The sequence below is a fragment of the Microtus pennsylvanicus genome, chromosome 12 (assembly GCF_037038515.1).
Source record: "Microtus pennsylvanicus isolate mMicPen1 chromosome 12, mMicPen1.hap1, whole genome shotgun sequence".
In the NCBI taxonomy this organism is placed as follows: domain Eukaryota; kingdom Metazoa; phylum Chordata; class Mammalia; order Rodentia; family Cricetidae; genus Microtus; species Microtus pennsylvanicus.
The window spans coordinates 54,064,648-54,086,857 of NC_134590.1; the positions used below are offsets into that span (position 1 = coordinate 54,064,648).

Genomic DNA, 22,210 nt, shown 5'->3' on the forward strand with positions numbered 1-22,210 from the left:
GTTGAAAATAAGAATTACAATGATTTTACTTTAGTAACTAATGCATTTTAGGTTTTCATGAGTTGAAGGGGGACATTTTGGTATAGTTTCAGGAGTTTGAAATTTGTTAAATAAGGAAGAGATCTTTTTTGTTGGTTTCAATCATATGCTTATGTGTGGCAGACAGTATGGTGTGTAACTTTAGGTTTTATAGTAAACAAAGCACATTTAGGTAGGGGGTAGAAGAATGAATTAGGAATAAAAGTGTAGTGAAATAAATAAGGTTTGCTGAAGTGATTTTTAGTGATAGTATCCAGTTAAGGAGGAGTTTAAGGTATTTCTAACACACTTGAAATCAGTGAAATAGTCAACAGTTACTCTTTTCATATATTCTTTTCAGCCACTGTATTCTACTTTATTTTAAATAAATCTTTAACCTTTTAAGCTGCTTTATGTAGATATATTTAGGTAAGGAATTTAGGTAAGTATAGTAAAGATAGGATCCTGAAAGGTGGTAGAGATTTTAGGCCCATTTATAGTATTTTTTCTTAAATAAAATTGAAGTGTAAATTTTTGTTTTACTCAGTATTGGGACTTAAACTCAAGCCTTCGCCCATCTTATGAAAACAGTGTTTTACCAAGCTAAAGCTGTAGTTTGTTGTAGAGAAGTATAAACATTTAAGTCAAGTACAAAAGGCCATGTTTAACTTCTTAGGAGCGAGGTGTCATCTTTTTTTGCTTGACGATTCACGGTGATAAAGCTAATGAAGTTGTTTCACATCTCTTCTCACTCTGTCCTTTTTAATTAGGTAGAATAACTGATGCTGCTTTAAAAACTGTAGATCATTTATTCCTTTGTATCAAAGTCTATTCTCTTGAAGAATTTTTACAGTTCTTTCACTATTCGGCATTCTCTTCAGAGCTTTCTCTTGTTGCCTGAAAAGTGGAATTGCTTGTAAAGGGAGTTTGAGGGCAGCATAGAATATTTCCTATTTAGTATTTGATGCATCCTTTGAGTGGCCTACTTATAATTGGTGTATCTAGTTCTTAGATGTTTGAATTCATTTTACAGAAGAGTCTGCAGAGGAATCGATTGCTATCAGCATTGCACAAATGGAAAAACGTTTACTCCATGGCATAATTCATAATGTTCTGCCATATGTTGGTACCTCTGTAAAAACTTTAGTGTTAGCATACAGCTCTGCAGTCTCCAGCAAAATGGTATGTACAAATGAATACTAGCTTGAGTATTAAGAAAAATAGCAGTGAAACAACTTTGTTTTGGTTATTAATGTTTATTTAAGAGGGAAAGAACAGAGTGTCTTCCCATGAGTAGGTGTACAGTGCTTTGTAGCTTAAGAATCATTGTCTGTGCTATAGATAATGGAACTGAAACTAGGCAGGTTTATTTATTGGGATTTATAGATGTTAAATGGTGAGTCTTAGTTTTATATGGTTGATTATAACAAGACATAGCAAGATGGACAAGTGAGGTGAAGCCAGTTTTATAAATGTTATGACTTCCTACATACAATCACTTTAGGTAGTAGTCTTTCAAAAGGTACATTTTTCTGGGTCTCATTTCTAAGACACTTTAAGAAGATTACTAGAAATGTGAGCTCAGAGACTGGAGAGGTAAATGGCTTGTTTAATAAAGTGCTTTTTGTGCAAGCACAAAGACCTGAGTCTGGATTCCCAGCACGTGCAGATACGTGTATAATGACATATGTCTGTAACCACAGTGCTGGGGGCCAGGGAACATGGGTACCCATTGGCAGCTACACTAGCAGAACCTGTGGCCTTAAAGTTCAGGAGGGAGATACTGAGAATTAACTTCTGCCTTCCACATACACCACACAAACCAACACTGAGTATGTCTAGTTTATAATGTGTTAAGTGAATTGGAAAACCAGCGAGTTATATTTAGTGTTGTCTGTTGCTTAAGTAAAGCGCCACATGTCCTCATGGTGACTTTCTTTTCATTCTTAGGTTAGGCAGATTTTAGAGCTTTGTCCTAACCTGGAACATCTGGATCTTACCCAGACCGATATTTCCGATTCTGCATTTGACAGGTTATTTTTAAATCTCTAGATATAATAAGTTCTGACTGAAATCAGTAAAAATATTCTCTATTTCCTTGTTTACATAGTCACTATTTACTCATACTATTTTATATTTCTTCTAAATTCCTGCCATGTATAACTGTAACTTGATAGAACACTTGATTTATTTTTTGATTTACATTTCTACTAACTTTCTGCCACGTACGACTGTAACTTGATAGCTTTGTCTCTTGTTAATGTACAGTAGCTGGTCCAGAACATTGGTACTGCCATCTGTATGTTAATATACAGTAGCTGGTCCAGAACATTGGTACTGCCATCTGTATGTTAATATACAGTAGCTGGTCCAGAACATTGGTACTGCCATCTGTATGTTAATATACAGTAGCTGGTCCAGAACATTGGTACTGCCATGGATGACTGTAACTTGATAACTTTGTCTCTTGTTAATATACAGTAGCTGGTCCAGAACATTGGTACTGCCATCTGTATGTCATGCCTAAGCTTGAGCCTTGCTTTGTTGCTGTCTAGATCAACATTACCTGTTTTAACGTTTTAGTTTAGTTTTTAAATGCCTTTTGTCAAATCTCCCTTTTAATTCATGGTTTTTCTAGTTTAGTACCAATTTGTTCAAGCCACACTCTTTGTAAATGATTCTTCCTTGGAGGCTACTAGTTTTCTTTTTCCTTTCTTTTCTTTTTCTTTTTATTTCAGAGGGAAAGATAGAATCTTCTACCTGTTTCTAAAGTTTCTTTCTTCTGTATCTTCATTGTACAGTAGTTACTTTCTTTCATGTGTATTCTGCCTTTCCTCTACTGCTTACTCTTAGAACAGGAAATTGTGTCTCTCCCATCCTATCCTCTACTAGCTTAGCAATGATATTTGTTTTTTCTTTTTTTTTTAATTACTTACCTTAGTATTTGTACCCTTAGTCCTAAATATTCCCTGATGATAGAAATTCTAGAAATAAAATGATTATTTTGTATTTTAAATAATTTAATGCTCATCTGTATATATGTAGTTTAATGCTTTTGAAGAATTTAATCGTCTTCCTCCCTCTTGTAGTTGGTCTTGGCTTGGTTGCTGCCAGAGTCTTCGGCATCTTGATCTATCTGGATGTGAAAAAATCACAGACATGGCTCTAGAGAAGATTTCTAGAGCTCTTGGAGTTCTAACATCTTACCAGAGTGGCTTTTTGAAAAGTGCAGGCAAGGCTGTTTCAAGTCCATGGACAAATAAAGACATTACCATGCAATCCCCCAAGCAGTTTGCGGGTTTGCACAATTTGACTGATGAAGGTGTTGGTGAAGAAATAGACAGCGAGCACACTTGGACTAAACCTGTGTCTTCTGAAAGTTTGACTTCTCCTTACGTGTGGATGCTAGATGCCGAAGATTTAGCCGATATTGAAGATACAGTAGAATGGAGACATAGAAATGTTGAAAGTCTCTGTGTAATGGAAACAGCCTCCAACTTTGGTTGTTCCTCATCTGGTTGTTACAATAAGGACTTTGTGGGATTAAGGACTAGTGTCTGTTGGCAGCAGCATTGTGCTTCTCCAGCCTTTGCATATTGTGGCCATTCATTCTGTTGCACAGGGACAGCTCTAAGGACTATGCCTACACTCCCAGCGACTTCTGCAATGTGTAGAAAAGCATTAAGGACTACATTGCCCAGGGAAAAAGACTTAATTTATTTTGGGAGTGAAAAGTCTGACCAAGAGACTGGACGAGTACTTTTGTTCCTCAGTCTATCTGGATGTTATCAGATCACAGACCATGGTCTCAGGTGAGTGATCAGTTTCAGTTATTAGGAAGTGGATATATTCCTATTCTCAGGTGGAATACTGTGTTTTTGATTTAAGTTTTACTGATTTCCTTAAGCCAGTGATTTATTTGTTACAAGTACTGGAGCAATAGTCCTTCATGAAGTTTCATTTTAGTCAATTCAAATACATTATGAAATATAGAGGAATATACATTTAGAGGTTTAATTGCATAGTAATTGGCCACATTTTTAAAAGTATTTTATTTTATTTATATATTTATTAATTATGTATGCAATATTCTGTGTGTATGCCTGCAGGCCAGAAGAGGGCACCAGATCCCATTACAGATGATTGTGAGCCACCATGTGGTTGCTGGGAATTGAACTTAGGACCTTTAGAAGAGCAGGGAATGCTCTTAACCTCTGAGCCACCTCTCCAGCCCCCACATTTTTTATAATATATTTTGGTGGGTAGATATGTCAGTTATTGTCTTAAGGACATTACAGAGGTAAATTTTATATTGTGGACTTTGGAAAGTGTGTCTGTTATAGTTTGATGTGATTTTTATAGCTGTGAAGTACTTGTAACCCAACTTGCTATTGTTCTGTATCCTGTCATTGCTACTGTTGTTGAGATAATCTTAGTAAGTAGCTTTGACTGGCCTCGCACTTGCCTTGTAGATCAATCTGGCTTTGAACTTACAGAGATTCTCCTAGCTCTGCCTCCTAGGTACTGAGATTAAAAACAACACTTGCTGCTTTTTTTTTCTTTTATTTTTTTTTTTCATTGAAAAAAAAATTTCGCCTCCTCCCAGCCTCCCATTTCCTTCCCCCTCCTCTCACTCCTCTCCCCCTCCCTATTCAGTCTGAAGAGCAGTCAGGGTTCCCTGCCCTGCGGAAAGTCCAAGGTCCTCCCCCCTCCATCCTGGTCTAGGAAGGTGAACATCCAAACTGGCTAGGCTCCCACAAAGCCAGAACATGAAGTAGGATCAAAACCCAGTGCCATTGTCCTTGGCCTCTCAGCAGCCCTCATTGTCCTCCATATTCAGAGAGTCCGGTTTTATCCCATGCTTTTTCAGTCACAGTCCAGCTGGCCTTTGTGAGCTCCCAATAGATCAGCCCCACTGTCTCCGTGGATGGGTGCACCCCTTGTGGTCCTGACTTCTTTGCTCATGTTCTCCCCCTTTCTGCTCCTCATTGGGACCTTAGGAGCTCAGTCCAGTGCTCCAGTGTGGGTCTCTGTCTCTATCTCCATCCATCGCCAAATGAAGGTTCTATAGTGATATGCAAGATATTCATCAGTATGGCTATAGGATAGGGTCATTTCAGGTTCCCTATTCTCAGCTGTCCCAGGAGCTAACTGAACATGGGATGTACTCACTCATAATTGGGTTCTAGCCATAAATAAAGGTCAGTGAGTCTATAATTTGATATCCTAAAGAAGCTAAATAAGAAGGTGAACCCAAAGAAAAACATATAGCTATCCTCCTGGTTATGGGAAGTAGACAAGATTGCCGGGCAAAAAATTGGGATCTTGGGGGGTGGGGTGGAAGGGGGTAAGGGGAGATGGGGAGAGAAAAGTGAGAAGGGGAGGATGGGGGGAACTTGGGGAAATGGGATGATTGGGATAAAGGAAGGTTGGATAGGGGAGCAGGGAAGCACATATCTTAATTAAGGGAGCCATCTTAGGGTTCGCAAGAGACTTGGACCCAGGTGCCCAGGGCGATGTTCACTTGCTGCTTTTTTGAGCCAAGGTCTCACTCTCTCCCAGGCTGCCCTTATACTAGCTACAATTCTGTTTCCCGGCACCCACATAGGATGGGAGTTGATGAGAGCTTGAAGCCTTCTGTAACTAGTTCTAGATGACCCAGTGCTCTCTTTGGTCCTCTGCAGGTACCAGGTGTCAACTTGGTGCGTGCATACATGCCGGCACACCATGTCCAGTTTTGTCACTGCTAGACATCAAGCCTAGAGCTTTGTGTATGTTAGACAAGAACTCTAACACTTTGTGACACCCCAGCCCTGTAAGCACAATCTTCAGCATAGTTTATTAATTGCCTCCACTCCTCTTTTCTTTTACTGGAGAGAAAAATAGGGGTAAGTTGTTCAATATCTGAGTAACTGAGAGGCAGATCTCCTCAGCATCCAGTCTTCTGTATGCTGTGGGACCCACTTAGAGCTGTTAGGATATGAATACTCTTTCTTTTTAGACTTATTTTTAATTATGTGTGTAGGTATATTTTTCTGCATTCGCTCATATGTGGAGGTGCCTGCTGAGGCCAGAGGCAGTGGATCCTCTGAAACTGGAATTATGGTTGATTATGAGCTGCCTGATAGGGGTACTGGGAACAGAACTTGGGTCCACTGGAAAAGCAGTAAATCCTTTTAATCCTGAGTCATCTCTCCAACCCCAGTTACATAGTGTTAGAGACTTGTAGCATGATTAATAAAATCTCAGAGACAGATATTGGAGTTCAACCTGAAGGATATTGGAGTTCAACCTGAAGATAAGAAAAGCAAAGCAGCCAGCCACTGGCTCTTAATTCTACCTCAGACCGAAATGGCAAGCCTGCCTCCAGGATTCTCACAAGGAGACTCAGCTGAGTGAGACCTGTCTCCTCACGTCTTATGTTCCTCTCTAGAGCTGGGATTAAAGGCATCCACCACTACTGCCTGACTTCTCTGGCCAACTAGTGTGGCTACTGGCATTAAAGGTGTGCCACTACTGCCTGGTCTGTATGGCTGACCAGTGTGGCTATTTTATTTTCTAATCTTCAGGCAAGCTTTGTTTATTAAAATTCAAATGAAATATCACTACATTCCCCCATTTTTGTCTAAAATAAAAAGAAGACTGTAGTTAATACAAGAAAAACTATATACAATAAGCACGACTGTATATAATATAGGCAGTAAGTACATCAACAATGCCTAGTCCATTTGTGTAAATGCAGAAACATAATCTTATATACATAATTAAAAATAAGCTGAAATAGAGCCAAATACTTTACTATTTCATAATATTTTGATGCTATTGTAAATGGAATTGCTTTCTTAATTTCCTTTTTAGATTGTTCATTCTGGTACATAGAAAATAATTTGACTTTAGACAGACATCCCTCAGAACTCTATCCCAGCTTCCCAAGTTCTGGGATAGGTGTGTGTCCCTATGGTGGGGAAATATTTAAAACTGGAATTGATTTTTGTGTGTTGGTTTGTTTACTCCTTTATTTTATTGAGCTTATTATTGTTAACTATGCTTTGTATGTGATTTCCCCTTCCTTTTCCCTGTATTGATTAGATTTCTAGGGTCTTGGACATGTCAGACAAGCGCTCTTCAGCTGATTTATACTCCTGAGTTTGTGTGTGGATTCTTTAAGGTTTTCTACATACAGTGTCATTTATAAACAGATCACTTTTCTACTTGGATTTTGTTTATCCAATTGATCTGACTAAATTTAATGGTGTTTTAACATAAGTAGAAATGATAGTACTATTTCAATGATTGTAGCTTTGTAATAAGTTTAGAAATAGAAATTTGTCTCTCACCCTGTGTAATTTAAGATTGTTTGGCTCTCTGGAGTCTCTTGATACTAATCATGAATATAAAGGTAGCTGCATCACTGAGAAGGCCACCCACCATGAGTCACAAAAGTCGTACCTAGAGTTCCCTGTCAGGCAGCTCTGCAGTAGGGTTTTATTATCCTCCACAATTTTTACTGCTTGTGTGATGCTGGGAAAGGGCCTTGTGAACCCTGAGCTGAATCTTTTAAGTGTGGTGAACTTCCTGAGCCTACTAAGTTTTATGAATGTAAAGAGTCTTCTGAGCTTCTGCCTCTAAGAGAGGATTTTCTATTTAGGAAAAATAGCATACAATACCCCTCCCTAGAACTCTTTGATTCATCCTATACCCACATACCGGATGTTCATGAGTTTTGGGGGGGCTGATAAGAAAATCTGATCATTTTCCTCCTTTATGGCTGATCATTCATTATACCACCTGCTACAGCAGCAGCTATCACTTAATCGCAGCAGTTTGACAAGTTCAAACTGCTTGAAAAGTTTTCCTCTGACTGAGATTGACAGCCACAGTCATCTGTGGGCACAGACACAACATTTAAAAGCATGCAGTTTGTTGAGACATCCCATTTATTTAAACAAAACAGTAGTAGTGATCTCCCTGGCTGCCAAAGTATAGAGAGGTAGCCCATTTGGTACTGAGATGATGTTTAAGAGTACCTTTCTCTCTTTGTGTAAGATGCCTTCAAACTATTTTGTCTTTTTTGTGGAGGTATGTAGGTGGGGGAATGTTTCAGTTAGGGTTTTAATTGCTGTGAAGAGATACCATGACCATGGCAACCTTTTTTTTTTTTTTTGGTAGGGCAGGGTTCAAGACAGTTCAAGACAGGGTTTCTCTGTGTAGCTGTCCTGGAACTGGAACTTGCTCCATAGACCAGGCTGGTCTCGAGCTTACTGATATCCGCCAGTCTCTGCCTTCTGAGTGCTGGAATTAAAGGCATGCACCACCACTGCCCAGTGACCATGGCAATTCTTATAAAGGAAAACATCTAATTGGGGCTGGCTTACTGTTTCAGAGGTTTAGTCCATTATCATCATGGCAGGACATGGTGCTGGAGAGTTCTGCATATTGATTTGTAGTCAGCAGAAAGAGACTGTGTTTCACAATTCAAGCTATACCCAGTGTATGAGACCTCAAAGCCTACCCCCACAGTGACACACTTTCTCCAACAAGGCCATGCCTCCTAGTAGTGCCACTCCCTATGGGCCAGGCATTCAGATACATGACTCCATGGGGACCATACCTATTCAAACCACTACAGGGAGTAAGGGATTTATTTAGATCCAGAAACCCAGGTAGTCCAGATTGACCCCAGATTTACTATGTATCCAAAACTGGCTTTGAACTCATGTTGCTCCTGCCTTTTCTTTCTCAAGTACTGGGATTATATACCTGTGCCACCATTCCCATCTTATTCAAACTCTGCTGTTTTATGCTGTTTTTCCAGATGCTTTTTAAAAATAGTGAAACTCTTTCACAGAGGCTGTTAGCATCTCTGAAGGCAAGCTGCCATTCATTCTAAGTAAGTGCATTTGGTCTTGGAATGCAGCAGCAAAAAGTAAGTTCACATATAGCGTGAAAATATTTCATTGTGTATCAGTTCCATCAAAATACAATGCTGAGTAATAGAGCATGGATATGAGGTACTGTCTTATTTAAGCTGTTAGTATCTACATCCTTCGGAAGTCACCCTGCTTCCTTCCCGGAATGCTGCTGTCGGGATGCTGGGCATCTTGCCACCTCTCATGACTTTGGCAGGACCAGCTTATGTTGCTTTTCTGGCTCAGCATAGGCTATAGGGTGGCAGAGCTGTGCTCTTGCTTCCTAGGCCTGCCACTGGAGCTGGATTCTGTGCTATGTTAGGTTCCAGGAGAGTAACATACCCATTGCCTCTCCATGGGCCATGCTTGGCTGCCCAAAGGCCCTGAGTTGAGTGAATAATCTTGACCTTCAGTATACTTCTTGTACGGGAGAAATTACAAAGCTTATTATAGGGAGGATAACTGCTTCTAAAATAGTGTAATCTTGTCATTCACACCACTTTGTTATTTATTCCTTCTTTTGCCCCTTTGGTGAGCCACTGTTCATGCACTGGAACCTTCCAGAGACCTACCAGCACAGCATTTGACTTTGTCTAATATGTCAGACTAGAAAGAGATGCCATAGTTCAGAGTGTAGGTTCTGAAAGCAGCTCGAGAATTTGAGTTCTGAGTTTAGGATTACAGAAACCTGTGTGGCACTTGAGTCTTGGAAGAGGGTCAATCTCTGAGGCAGACTTGGTTGTAGATTAGCCAAAAAACTGGTATCTAAGGCTAGAGAGATAGGCCAGTGATTTATGAGAGTACTTGCTGCTTTTGAGTTCAGTGTCCCAACCTGCTCACAATCTTCTGTAACTTCAGTTCCAGAGGATCTGACGCCCTCTTCTGGCCTCCACAGGCAAAACACCCATACATGTAAAGTAAAACTAAAAAATGAAACCAAAACTAATGAGCAGTGACTCAGAGGCACCAGTCAGTACTGTAGGCCCAGGAGCCTTGGTTTTAGTTTGCACAGGAGAAAGTGTGCCATCTCGGTCTGGGAATAGTAGGATGTCCAAGGTACTGTTTTCTCTGGAGGTGGGGTACTACTTTGTCTGAGATATAGGACATAATCATGGTGACAAGGGCATTGATTCCTTGTGAATTCTGTATCATGGGCCACCAGCAGGGGTGACTGATCACAAAGCCTTAGGGATAGAAGGATGCCATGACTGCTTCCCTCTGGAGCAAGGCATGTTCTAGCAGTTGTGTTTGGTTCTGAAACGTGGATAGGAGATGGGATATAGTATTGGCTCCCTCTGTGGTATGTCACTGCTGTGTGATCTCTAGTTAGCTCTTTCAACTGTGTTTAATATTTATGAGGACTCCTTGGACCCAGCAATACCACTCTTGGGAATATACCCAAGAGAGGCCTTCTCATGCAACAAAAGTATATGCTCTACGATGTTCATAGCAGCATTGTTTGTAATAGCCAGAACCTGGAAATAACCTAGATGCCCTTCAATGGAAGAATGGATGAAGAAAGTATGGAATATATACATATTAGAGTACTACTCAGCAGTAAAAAACAAGGACTTCTTGAATTTTGCATGCAAATGGATGGAAATAGAAAACACTATCCTGAGTGAGGTAAGCCAGACCCAAAAAGAGGAACATGGGATGTACTCACTCATATTTGGTTTCTAGCCATAAACAAAGGACATTGAGCCTATAATTAGTGAACCTAGAGAAGCTAAATAAGAAGGTGAACCAAAAGAAAAACATATAGGCATCCTCCTGAATATTAACCTTCATCAGGTGATGAAAGGAGACAGAGACAGAGACCCACATTGGAGCACCGGACAGAAATCTCAAGGTCCAAATCAGGAGCAGAAGGAGAGAGAGCACAAGCAAGGAGCTCAGGACCACGAGGGGTGCACCCACACACTGAGACAATGGGGATGTTCTACTGGGAACTCACCAAGACCAGCTGGCCTGGGTCTGGAAAAGCCTGGGATAAAACTGGACTCGCTGAACGTAGCGGACAATGAGGACTACTGAGAACTCAAGAACAATAGCAATGGGTTTTTGATCCTACTGCTCGTACTGGCTTTGTGGGAGCCTAGGTAGTTTGGATGCTCTCCTTACTAGACCTGGATAGAGGTGGGTGGTCCTTGGACTTCCCACAGGGCAGGGAACCCTGATTGCTCTTTGGGCTGATGAGGGAGGGGGGGACTTGATTTGGGGAGGGGGAGGGAAATGGGAGGCGGTGGCGGGGAAGAGACAGAAATCTTTAATAAATAAGTAAATTAAAAAATATATTTATGAGGACTATAAGTGTTCAGGGTGGTGATGGGGTTACTGGAGATTCTTACTTCCCTTTTACCTACAGTAAGGAATTCATCCTGGTTGCTTTTTGGGGATTGAACTGTGAAGATGACATATTTTCTTTCATCCTGTATGAGGCTACTCTCGGCTCTGGGTTCGGCAGAGCTCATGACATGCTGGTTCTTCTTGTGTTGGTTTCATCAAAGTGTAGTTTTTATTGGTTGTCCTGCTATCTTTTGGGGAGGGAGCAAGTGTTAGGAACTTTTTAGTTGGCTATCTTGCTGGCATCTCTAAAAATTATTAAACTTATTGTTTACTAGTTCTACTATCTTTATCATTTATTGCTGTGTTTCTGTTGACTAATGCATTTCCCTCATTGTTTTAATATTTAATAGTTTTGGTTGGGGACTAAATAGTTTGAATTATATATTATTGAATTTGGGACTTTGTTTTGTTTGTTTGTTCAGTTGGTTTTTGTTTGTTTGTTTGTTTTGTGACGGTTTCTCTGTGTAGCTTTGGAGCCTGTCCTGGAACTAACTCTTGTAGATCAGGTTGGCCTCAAACTCAAAGAGATGAGCCTGCCTCTGCCTCCTGAGTGCTGGGATTAAAGGCATGTACCACTACCACCCAGCTTTTATTCTTTAATAATTACCCCCTTTGAATCGTTATTGTTTGAATCAGTTCTATAACTTGTACATTTTTTGTGGTTTTTTTCTTTGTATGCTTTTTTTTTATTAATTGTTTAAATGCTCCTTTCCCTGATTGAGGGCATAATTTATTATTCATTTGGGTTTTTTGTTTGTTGGTTTGTTGGCCTGTGTCCGGTGTACTTGGGCATTTGTGACAAGACACAGATGAGAGAGGTCTTTCTAGAATGTTTTTTCTTGCTGTTTGACTATACCTCTTAGTCTTTCATTGATTCATACTACCTTTGGTTAAAGCCAATTTTATAGCCTTTGCTCTTAACCTTTGTAATTTGGATATCTCTACTTTTTCTAATCTCATCTTTGCCCCCAAAAGACACACACACACACACACACACACACACGTATGCATGCACTTACACACTTGCACTTTAGCCCTAAATTGCTCTTTTCTTACTTTTGTGGTACTGTCTTCTTTTGTCTTTAATAACCATATTTTCTCTTTGTAACATGGTACTAGGGGCTAAATTCTGTTTATTACTTTTCTCATAACATATGCCATTAATGCCATTATGAGAAATGATGCCTTTTTGACCTCTCGGAGTCTTTCTGTGGATCTCCAGAAGAGCATTCGCCATGTGGCTTTATAATTGCTTGTTTGTATTCATAGTTTGTTTTTCCACTAAGGTTCGGTGAAGCCAGTGACTGTTGATTTAGGTGTACTTGTAACAGAAGCATTTTGTACTTCATTTAGTTTGTTTTGCATTCAGATACCATTTGAGTCTCTTAGACTACCTTCTGAAAGGTATATTTTTTATTGTGAGCTGCTGAAGTTCCTAGACTTTAAGAGTGAGTGGATTTTAAGTATTTTCTTCCTTTAAAGGGCTTTTGTTGGACCAATTAATCCCAGCACTTAGGAGGCTTGGGCAGAAGAATTTGAATTCCAGACCACCCTTGGCTACCTGAGTTCAAGGTCAGCTTGAACTATGTAGTGAGAGAGACCCTCTCTAAAAAAACATCCCCTCATTCCTGTCAAACCACATAGATTGTGAACTACTACCATTGTTAACCTGAGGTCTATAAAGACGGCAAAATGCTGGGAAATTTTTCTTTAAAATTAGAATATAAGATAAATTAGATTTAAAACATGCCCTTTCCAATCTTTACCATTCACTATCCTCTCTGAGAATCAATATTCCCATAGTCCTGGCCAGATGTGGTGGTATATCCCAGCTCTTAGAAAGTAGTGGATGGACAGTTGCTGTTCATTGATATTCTGTTTTGTACAGTGATTTCTAGGCTAATCAATACTGTCTGACAAAGAATGTCTCAAAAGAACAAAAACAAAAATTCGTAGTTCTTTCTTATCACCGTAATAGTTTACTTACTTCTGATACTGGTTTTTAATTTATTAAGCTGCATTAATTTTAAGACTGAATTTGGCATATTATTTTCTTAATATGTCTCTTCTGTTTCTAGTTATCCCAGTTTTGATGTTTTAGTATTCTTTTAATTATTGTTCTATAGAATCTTGGCATTCTCAATCTTATTCTTATTATATTTTAATCTGTTGTAGTTTTTATACATGAATGTAATACTTGGTTTTCTTTTTAAACACTAAAATAAATTTACATCCTATTCAATTTTATCGTCAGTAATCCTCTTTTAATATATTTTTGTCATCTCCTAAATAAAAATTCTTATTAGCAGTTGCTCCAGTTCTTCCTGTCCTCAGTTGCTGACGGCGAGTTAATCTACCAAGCATCTCTGTGGGTTTATCTACTGTTACACGACAGTATTCAATGTTTGCTTTTTTCCCCACATATCATAATGTGTTTAAAGATTGTGCAAATCATAACCTATGTGTACTTCATAGCTGTATAACATTTAATTGTATGGCTATACCACATTTTGTTTATCCATTCATCAGTGGACATTTGAGGTATTTCTGCTTTTTGTCTTATGTGAGTAATGCTGCTATGAATATTTATATGCTAGTTTAGGTATAAACATGTTTTCATGTTTATATATCCATGTATGTGTAGGAATTACTAGGTTGTTGGCATAGAGGTCGTTGTACTCACAGAGAAGCACTAAGAGGACCAGGAATGTTAATCGTACAGGGGTGTCTTTTCAATGGAAGGAAATAAGAATTAGATACCTGTATTCCATTCAAAAAACTAAGAGTAGATTTTATTAATGACCTGGTGACCTTTTGTTATCTGTGAAGGCAGACCTTATCCAGATTCCCCAGAATGATTATCTCAGACGGTTTCCTCCCTAGACAGTACCCATCTTTAGGCTCAGAGATGTCACATGTACTTTATGGCCTGCTGGATTCTGTGCTTTCTGTCAGAGACTACACTTGATTCTAGGCCTGTTAGCTAGATCCTCATGGTCACATATATTTTGTAAAGGAGTCTCTATGTAGTCACACCTTTAGCTTTATTGTGCACCTGGAATTGAACTGATTGCACTGATGGTTGCCTGTTACCTTTTCCCAAATTGTAATGTGTTTTAAATATGCTGGCAATGAACCGCCTGGTATTAGACTCCCTGAAATAGTTGATGATGTCAGTCTGCACTGGGTTTTCATTCTTATCTCTTTGCATGGTTTGGTTCCCTTCCCTGTCTGACATTTGCAGGGCCAGTTCACTAGGTTATGGGAGGAACTCCAGAACTGACAATTATGTTTCAGACTTGAGGAATTTCCTTGATAGTTTTTACTCTGTTAGACAGTGTGTTGGGAGATTGAACAGTACATCTCTAGGTCTCAGTGTTTCTTCATGTTAGAATCGAGTTACTGTAATGTTCTTATAATGCAAGGTGTCATATGCTGCTTTATTGGAGTCTTTAGGAAAAATTTACAACACTTTTATTTTTTTATTTTTATTTTTTTACAACACTTTTTTGAGTCAATGTATTTCTGCTTAAGGATGAGTCAGTTTTCAGTGTTTTATAAAAAATTTAACTTTTCTTATTAGCAAATTGAGAGGTATGTAAAATATTGATCTAGTGGGCCTTCGAAATATTAAAAATTTCAAAGGTTAGTATTTGCTGACTGTCACATTATTTCTCTTGCAGGGTTTTGACTCTGGGAGGAGGACTGCCTTACTTGGAGCACCTTAATCTCTCTGGCTGTCTTACTGTAACTGGTGCGGGGCTGCAGGATTTGGTCTCAGCATGTCCTTCCCTCAATGATGAATACTTTTACTACTGTGACAACATTAACGGTAATGCCTTTTAACAGTGAGATACTTTGAAGAATGCATTTAAAACTTTTGACAGTTCTAATAATTTTTATAGGGTTTATTTGCTTTCTAGATTCTCAGTTGCACAGATTGTCTTACTTTTAGGGTTAGTCCTTTAAATTTAATAAAATTAAAATGATTTGGTTCTCTAAGGTAGTAAAATCAAAGTAACACACATTTTTACTCACTTCTTGAAGGTAAGTTTCTTTCTTACCATTCTAAAAGAATTTTAAGCCTTTAAGAGTTTAAATCATTTAAAAAAGGACAGGTTGTTATAGAATCACTAAGATTATTCTGACATTTTGGGAATTCCATTGTAGTATTCTAGCACTTACCATTAACAATTTAAGAATATTGATTTTCTAGAACACTGGTTTCTTAGGAATGATAGGCTCATTTTTCTCACAGCACTGCTTTATCCAGTGTGGCACATAGACAAAGGGAGACTTTTGTAATGTGAACTCCTCAGGAGCCCTGTGTCTTATTTCGTATTAATCTCCCTCAGGAGGGAGTAGACTGAGGAAGTAGATGGTGCAGCACTGAGAAAAGACTGAGATGGCTTAGGCATGCCCAAAATTCCTGTACTGTGATTTAAAAATCAGGAAGTATGATTTGGGGTTGTAGCTTTTTGAAAGACTACTTGCTTAGCATGCATGAATCTTTGGGTTTGAGCCCAGCACCACATAAAACCAAGAGTGGGGGTTCATGCTTATAATTAATCCCAGCACTCAGGAGATAGTGTCAGTAATTCGAGGACATCCCTTGCTTCAAGTTCAGCTTGGACCATGTGAAGCCCTACTTAAAAATCCCACACAGCCGGGCTGTGGTGGTGCATGCCTTAAATCTCAGCACTAGGAAGGTAGAGGCAGGCAAATCTCTGAGATTTGGGCCAGCCTGGTCTACAAAAGCTAGTTCCAGGACATACTCCAAAGCTACAGAGAAACCCAAAACAAAAACAAAAAACAAACAAACAAAAAAAAGAAAGAAAGAAAAAAGTCAACACACACAAACATTCTTCCTCCCACTTTTTTTTTTCTTTTTTAAAGTCTATTGGTTAGAATACACAGTTTCAAATTATATTTGTTGTTCTTTTGGGCATTTGATTGTGTTTAGTAGAAACAATTTTTCAGAAGCGTAAAAAAGCTGCTCCTCAATTATTGATAAAACAAATCATCTTGTATTTATAACTAGAAACACATTTAAACAACTCCATTCTGTTATACCTAGCTTATACTACACACTGTTGTTTTTGAGAGTACAGTTATTCTAAAATGAAAGGGAAGATCAAAGTTTCTCTCAGGTAGAGCAGTTGACAGGAGCTAGGTAAACAGAGACCAGAAAAACATTTTAGCATGCAGAGAAATTAGCAAATTTCCTATGGCTTGGAATTTAGATTTCTCCTAAAGTAAATGAGACTGGAGATATTAACTCTTCTAGTTCTGGAAGACTGACATGTTCTTGACAAAAACAACTTGGTAGTACCTATCTTTACTTTCTCTTGCTGACAACGTATAGCCAAGAAATGGAAAAAAATGAATAGTTACTATTTTTCTTGGTTGTACCTAGTTGAACAAACAAAAACAAAAGGACATTCATGAATGGAAGCTTTTGTTTGTTATAAAAAATAAAGCCATAGGGAACTGTACAGATGACTTAGTGGTTAAGTGGATGACTTATTGTTCTTACAGAGGACCAGAGTTTGGTTTCCAACAGACACATTGGGCAGCTCACAACTGCCTGTAGCTCCAGCTTGAGGGGATTCAACACCCCATTTGGCTTCTGTGGCTAGTGCACACACTCCTGTGAACATATACCCACATAAAAACATGTAATCTGAAAGAATAAGTACAGCTTTTAAAAACAAAACTTCATAAGGCTTATAGGATACATTTTAAGACTTTTTAAATAAGTACAAGTACTTTTTAAATAAGATATTTGTATGTTACACTTAAATTGCCTATATAATTTCAGTATAGGTTGTGTTTGGAAACAAATCTCATAACCTAATTTGTTTTGCTTAGTGGATATAGGTATCTTGGTGGAAAGTATTGAGTTTTAGTTCAATTTTATTATTTGCCTAATTATTTTATACTTAAATGTTTTTAAACTTTAAAAATATTTAGATGAAAAAGTTAAGTGATTAAAATCTCAATATTATTTTTATCTTAATCTGTTTTGATTATATAATATTGGCATTCCAAAGGAGCTATTTACTCCTTTGTTGACTGTATTTTTTTATTTCTAATTTTCAGTAGAATATTTTAATTAAGGGATCTGATTTTTTTTTAAGTTTTGAAAAATATCTACAGTACTTGAAATAATACTAAATTTCCTTTCTTAACTTGATAGAGCATGATTTCGAAGAAATGGAAATCCTTTAAAGTTTACAGGGTGACTTCTCATATAATGTGCTTTTTAGGATTCTAGGTAGTTGCTCTTAAAGCAATACTTGAGTCAGTCTTTTTTGTAAAAGGACATTTGGACAACTTAAAAGCAATTGGAAAAGGTGACACCATTGGCATAGTACTTTGAAAGCTCAGCTTGTACAGGAAATACTTGATGAAGGTTTAAGAATCCTCACTTTTATTTCTGAAAATAATGGTTATGATTTAGTACATGGTTCAGAGTAATGAGGAAACATATATATTTAAAAGTAACATTTAATTTGAAATGTATTTTATTAAAAAATCTACATAATTACCACATTATTAGCTAAAAGAATTTAATGCTAATAAATGTGAGATTAAATAGTGAACGAAAAGGCAGGATGACCTGTATTCTAAGCACTGGCAAACATTGGGGAAGGTGTTAGCCATCAGCTGTTCCATTTCTACTTTGAGCAAGATAGTGTATTAAGCTCTGATGCCAAACACACACTCTGCTTCTTCTGAATGATTCCCCAGGATTTTTATGTTATTTGACTTGGATATGCAAGGTGTCTTATCCATAATATTTACACAAATCTTTATCATTAAAGTAGTTGTTGTATGGCCTAGTTTCAAGCTCTGAAGAACAGTTGAACGATGGTAGTGAGTAAACTTTCTTGTGCTGCTTTGCATTTCCGTTTGTGCATAATTTAGCAGTTAAGATAGATTAGCTCATAGTTCTGGAGGTGACAGTCTCAGATGATTTGCTCTCTTATGTTTCTAATTTAAGTTAAAAAGGAATCAAAGGTAAGTGAAGGTAAGTGAAGACATATGCACAGCATGAGTAATATATAGTACTTAAAACCAAGAAAAACATGGCATTTTTATAAACAGAATTAGCTACCTTTGTAGTTCTTTTCATCGCAATATTAAAAAGTAGTATTCTTTGCTTTAACAATTAGGAGATTTTTACCTTTTAATTTAACTTAATTTAAGTTTTACTATAATTTAGCCTGGTACATTAACCATTTGGCTAAGTCAGATATTTAAAGGAAAGTATTCTTTAATTTGTTAGTCTAATGGGAGAATAGCATCTTTCACCACTTATACTGTTGAGGCCCCTTTTACTATTTTTCCCTTAAAAACGAGTTGAATATTTTACTGCTTCTAGCTTTAACTGTTTTTTCCCCTAGGCCTTTTTTTTTCTTAATACTGAATTTTATATGGAATTCAATATAGTGTTTCTTCTTTACTTTTCTGTCACAAAAAATAAAAGTTCATGGATGGAGACAGGGTATAGGGAGCTGTGTAGTCCAGCTACTTGGGAAGCTGAGGCACAAAGAGTACTTCAACCTGGAAGTTTGCAGCCAGCCTGGAAGACATAAGTTTTTGGGTCTTAAACAGAGAAACAAACATAAAAACATGTGTATGTGTGCTTGTGTGTCTGTGGTATGACTATATGGTCTGTTATTTGGAACATTAAGAATTTTCATGTTTTTCCATAGTTGCTGAGAATAGAATTATGCACTGATAAATAATAAGTATATTTTGTTACGATTCAGCAGTCTGAGCATTATAAGTGTCAGGGAGTGAGTGAAAAGATATCAGATGTTTGGTGGCAAAGCAGTACTGTGTAAGGGGTGAAACCAAGCTAAGCAGTGGATGGTTGAGGACTGACTGGTGCTTAGGAAAGCTGGAAATACGTTACATGGAAAAACTTGCCAAAGATTGGCAATGGGGGGAATTTCAAAACTTAGGATTCTTTGCCAGGGCATTTCTTTCTTTCTTTTTTTTTTAAATATTTATTTATTTATTTATTATGTATACAATATTCTGTCTGTGTGTACGTCTGCAGGCCAGAAGAGGGCACCAGATCTCATTACAGATGGTTGTGAGCCACCATGTGGTTGCTGGGAGTTGAACTCAGGACCTTTGGAAGAGCAGAGCAGGCAATGCTCTTAACCTCTGAGCCATCTCTCCAACCCATGCCAGGGCATTTCTAACAGTTATAAATATGTACTAAATCTTTTAACTTTGTGTCTTATTTTAAGGAAAAATAAGGAATTTGCTGCTTTATAGGACTTTTTAAAAACAAATTTTAAATGTTTGGCATATAGCTTAATTAGAAATAGAAGGTTTTAGCTTGTAGTAAAAATGAGTCTGTAGTGCTTGTTTTGTGGGTACTTTTTTTTTTTGAAAATTTATTTATTATGTATATAACATTGTGCCTCCATGTATGCCCGCACGCCAGAAGAGGGCGCCAGGTCTCATTACAGATGGCTGTGAGCCACCATGTGGTTGCTGGGAGTTGAACTCAGGACCTCTGGTAGAGCAGCCAGTGCTCTTGACCACTGAGCCATCTCTTCAGCCCTGTGGGTACTTTTTAAACCTACAAACGTAGTTTTCAAAGTCTGAAATCTGAGGCCAGTCTTTTTTTGATTTATCCTATGTCCCATTTCCATCTTGTATGCCATGTCTATTTCCCGTATTTGAAGCTAATTCCAAACATGTCAAAGTGAAATTATAATTGATTGCAATTCTATACATAAATGTAAAAGTCAGTGTTTTTCTTTTTCTTTTTCTTTTTTTTTTTTTTTTTGGATTTTCGAGACAGGGTTTCTCTGTGGCTTTGGAGCCTGTCCTGGAACTAGCTCTGTAGACCAGGCTGGTCTCGAACTCACAGAGATCCGCCTGCCTCTGCCTCCCGAGTGCTGGGATTAAAGGCGTGCGCCACTACCGCCCGGCTAGTCAGTGTTTTTCTTAAAGATAATTTGCCATTTACATAGTGAAATATATGAACATTATATCTCAGAGACTTTATTCTAAGAAATTCTTCATTTTCTTTCATATATGCTATCTTGAGAATAAAAGGAAATGTTTAACATCTGGCGATACATGTATTCTCTGTGTTTAGTTGCAGCTTTCATTTCTGTCTTCTAGGGGTATAGCATAGTCACCTTTTGCAGTGTCCTGCTACTCTTGAAAAGTAGAATGATGCAAATGGATACTGCATTTTGTGTTAAGCAGGAGATCCCTGAGGGATGTTAAGTTCATTCTGTCTTGAAGTTCTGTTTCATGTCTTCATTTTGTGTTGTCCTTATGTATCATAATTGCAAGCTTTGGTTTTCCCACTGGAAGCATAGAGAACTGCTCCTTAATCCAGTGTACCAGCTACACCGAGTCTTTGAAATGCTAGAAATAACCCTTCTACATTTGCTTTTTTTTAAAAAACTAAAACCATTTTGTTCAGTGCACTCTTAACTTTTGTGAAATTTCTTTGTACTTTTCTAATTTTTAGCTATGTTCCTGAATATACTAGATTTTGTTTTCTAGTGTTGGGGTTGCATAGTGCAGCTGGGGTAAAATTCCAGTTATTCCACAAGAGTTTTATTATTGTTTATATGTGCGTCACCATTTTATATTCTAGATGTTTAATTAGTCACTCATTTTGTATTCAGTTTTGGGAAATAATTTCATCTAAAGCTACCATTTGTTTTTTCAGAGATCTCCAAATGCTCAGAGTATGGCACATACATTGTATCTGCATCTATATAGTATATTGTTTTAAACTTTGAATGTGACATTTATTCTAATTGTTCAATGTTCCATTTATTGAGTTGACACAGTTCAGATAGGGTTATGCTTTATGTTATGTTTCTAGGAAGGATGTTCAAAGAGTTTGTTTTTAAACTATCCGGCAATTGTCTCCTTTTCATCTTGGGCTGTAATATTCTTGGGAAATTTTACTGTGTTCCGTCTTTCATGGAGGATATTTTAGATGAAATCAGACTATCACTGGCAGTTTGTGTCTGTAAGATTTGCTTGTGTGATGTCAGTGAACTGCTAGTAGAACAGTGGTAGATGAGCAGGCAGAGCTGTTTTGCATGGTCTCTAAGACGTTCCTCCTTTCACATGTGCTTTACTTTCATACAGGTCCTCATGCTGATACCGCCAGTGGATGCCAGAATTTGCAGTGTGGTTTTCGAGCCTGCTGCCGCTCTGGCGAATGACTCTTGACTTCTGACCTTTGTGTACTTCATTTAGCTGAGCAGGCTTCCTCTCATGCACTTTACTTACAGCACATTTCTTGTGTTAACATCCCTCCTTTTGGATTGTTTTGGCCCCATGTCTTACAGTCTCAGAAATTTAATTTAGCAGTGAACTGTACAGTGTTGTTTTTCCTTGCAAAGTAATTTTTGTTTTAGAAAGGAATCAGGATTTTTTTTTATTAGGGTGAGAACAGTCTTACTGGTTTCTTTTAAATGAAATGCTTTAAAAAGAGTATCACTAATGCCATGGTATTTAAAGTATTTTTAGATTATTTTGCATTTTAGTCAGTGGGGGTTATTTGTTCTCTATGTGTAAACACTGTACCAAGTTTTGCAGATCCTTTCAGATACTCTTTCTGAAGTTTTATTTTCAAAGACTGGACATTTTGGAAATGAATTTCTTTTTTCCTAACATTTTCTTTATTTTAACAATTCTTAGGGGCCAATTCAAACACATCTAGAGATGAGATTCTTTAAGATTGTAGAATAAATTGGCCTCTCAGTGTTTGCTCAGTGAGCTAGTAAAAGCGCCTGTCTATTTGTATTTGCTTTTGACACCTGATTCCACTACTGTCCCTAAACTGTCAAATTTGGGAGGGATTTTTAAAATTCCATAAGTGTTTGAAGAAATGTATAAATAAAAACTACTTTGAGAACTTTACCAAGCAA

The 22,210-nt window shown here is 37.8% G+C and overlaps 1 protein-coding gene across 3 annotated transcripts in view; it reads left to right on the forward strand.

The window, feature by feature from the left end:
• The window catches only part of Fbxl5 (F-box and leucine rich repeat protein 5), a 44,883-nt gene extending 22,673 nt beyond the window's left edge, over positions 1-22,210 (forward strand). For 2 of the 3 annotated variants that reach the window (XM_075943668.1, XM_075943671.1), the window contains exons 7-11: positions 1,052-1,200; positions 1,969-2,051; positions 3,108-3,830; positions 14,960-15,108; positions 21,426-22,210. In XM_075943668.1, coding sequence (XP_075799783.1) covers positions 1,052-1,200; positions 1,969-2,051; positions 3,108-3,830; positions 14,960-15,108; positions 21,426-21,502 — 1,181 coding nt within the window. In that variant the 3' untranslated portion in view covers positions 21,503-22,210. The remainder of the gene's footprint in view (positions 1-1,051; positions 1,201-1,968; positions 2,052-3,107; positions 3,831-14,959; positions 15,109-21,425) is intronic. The other variant, XM_075943669.1, reaches the window with a different exon arrangement.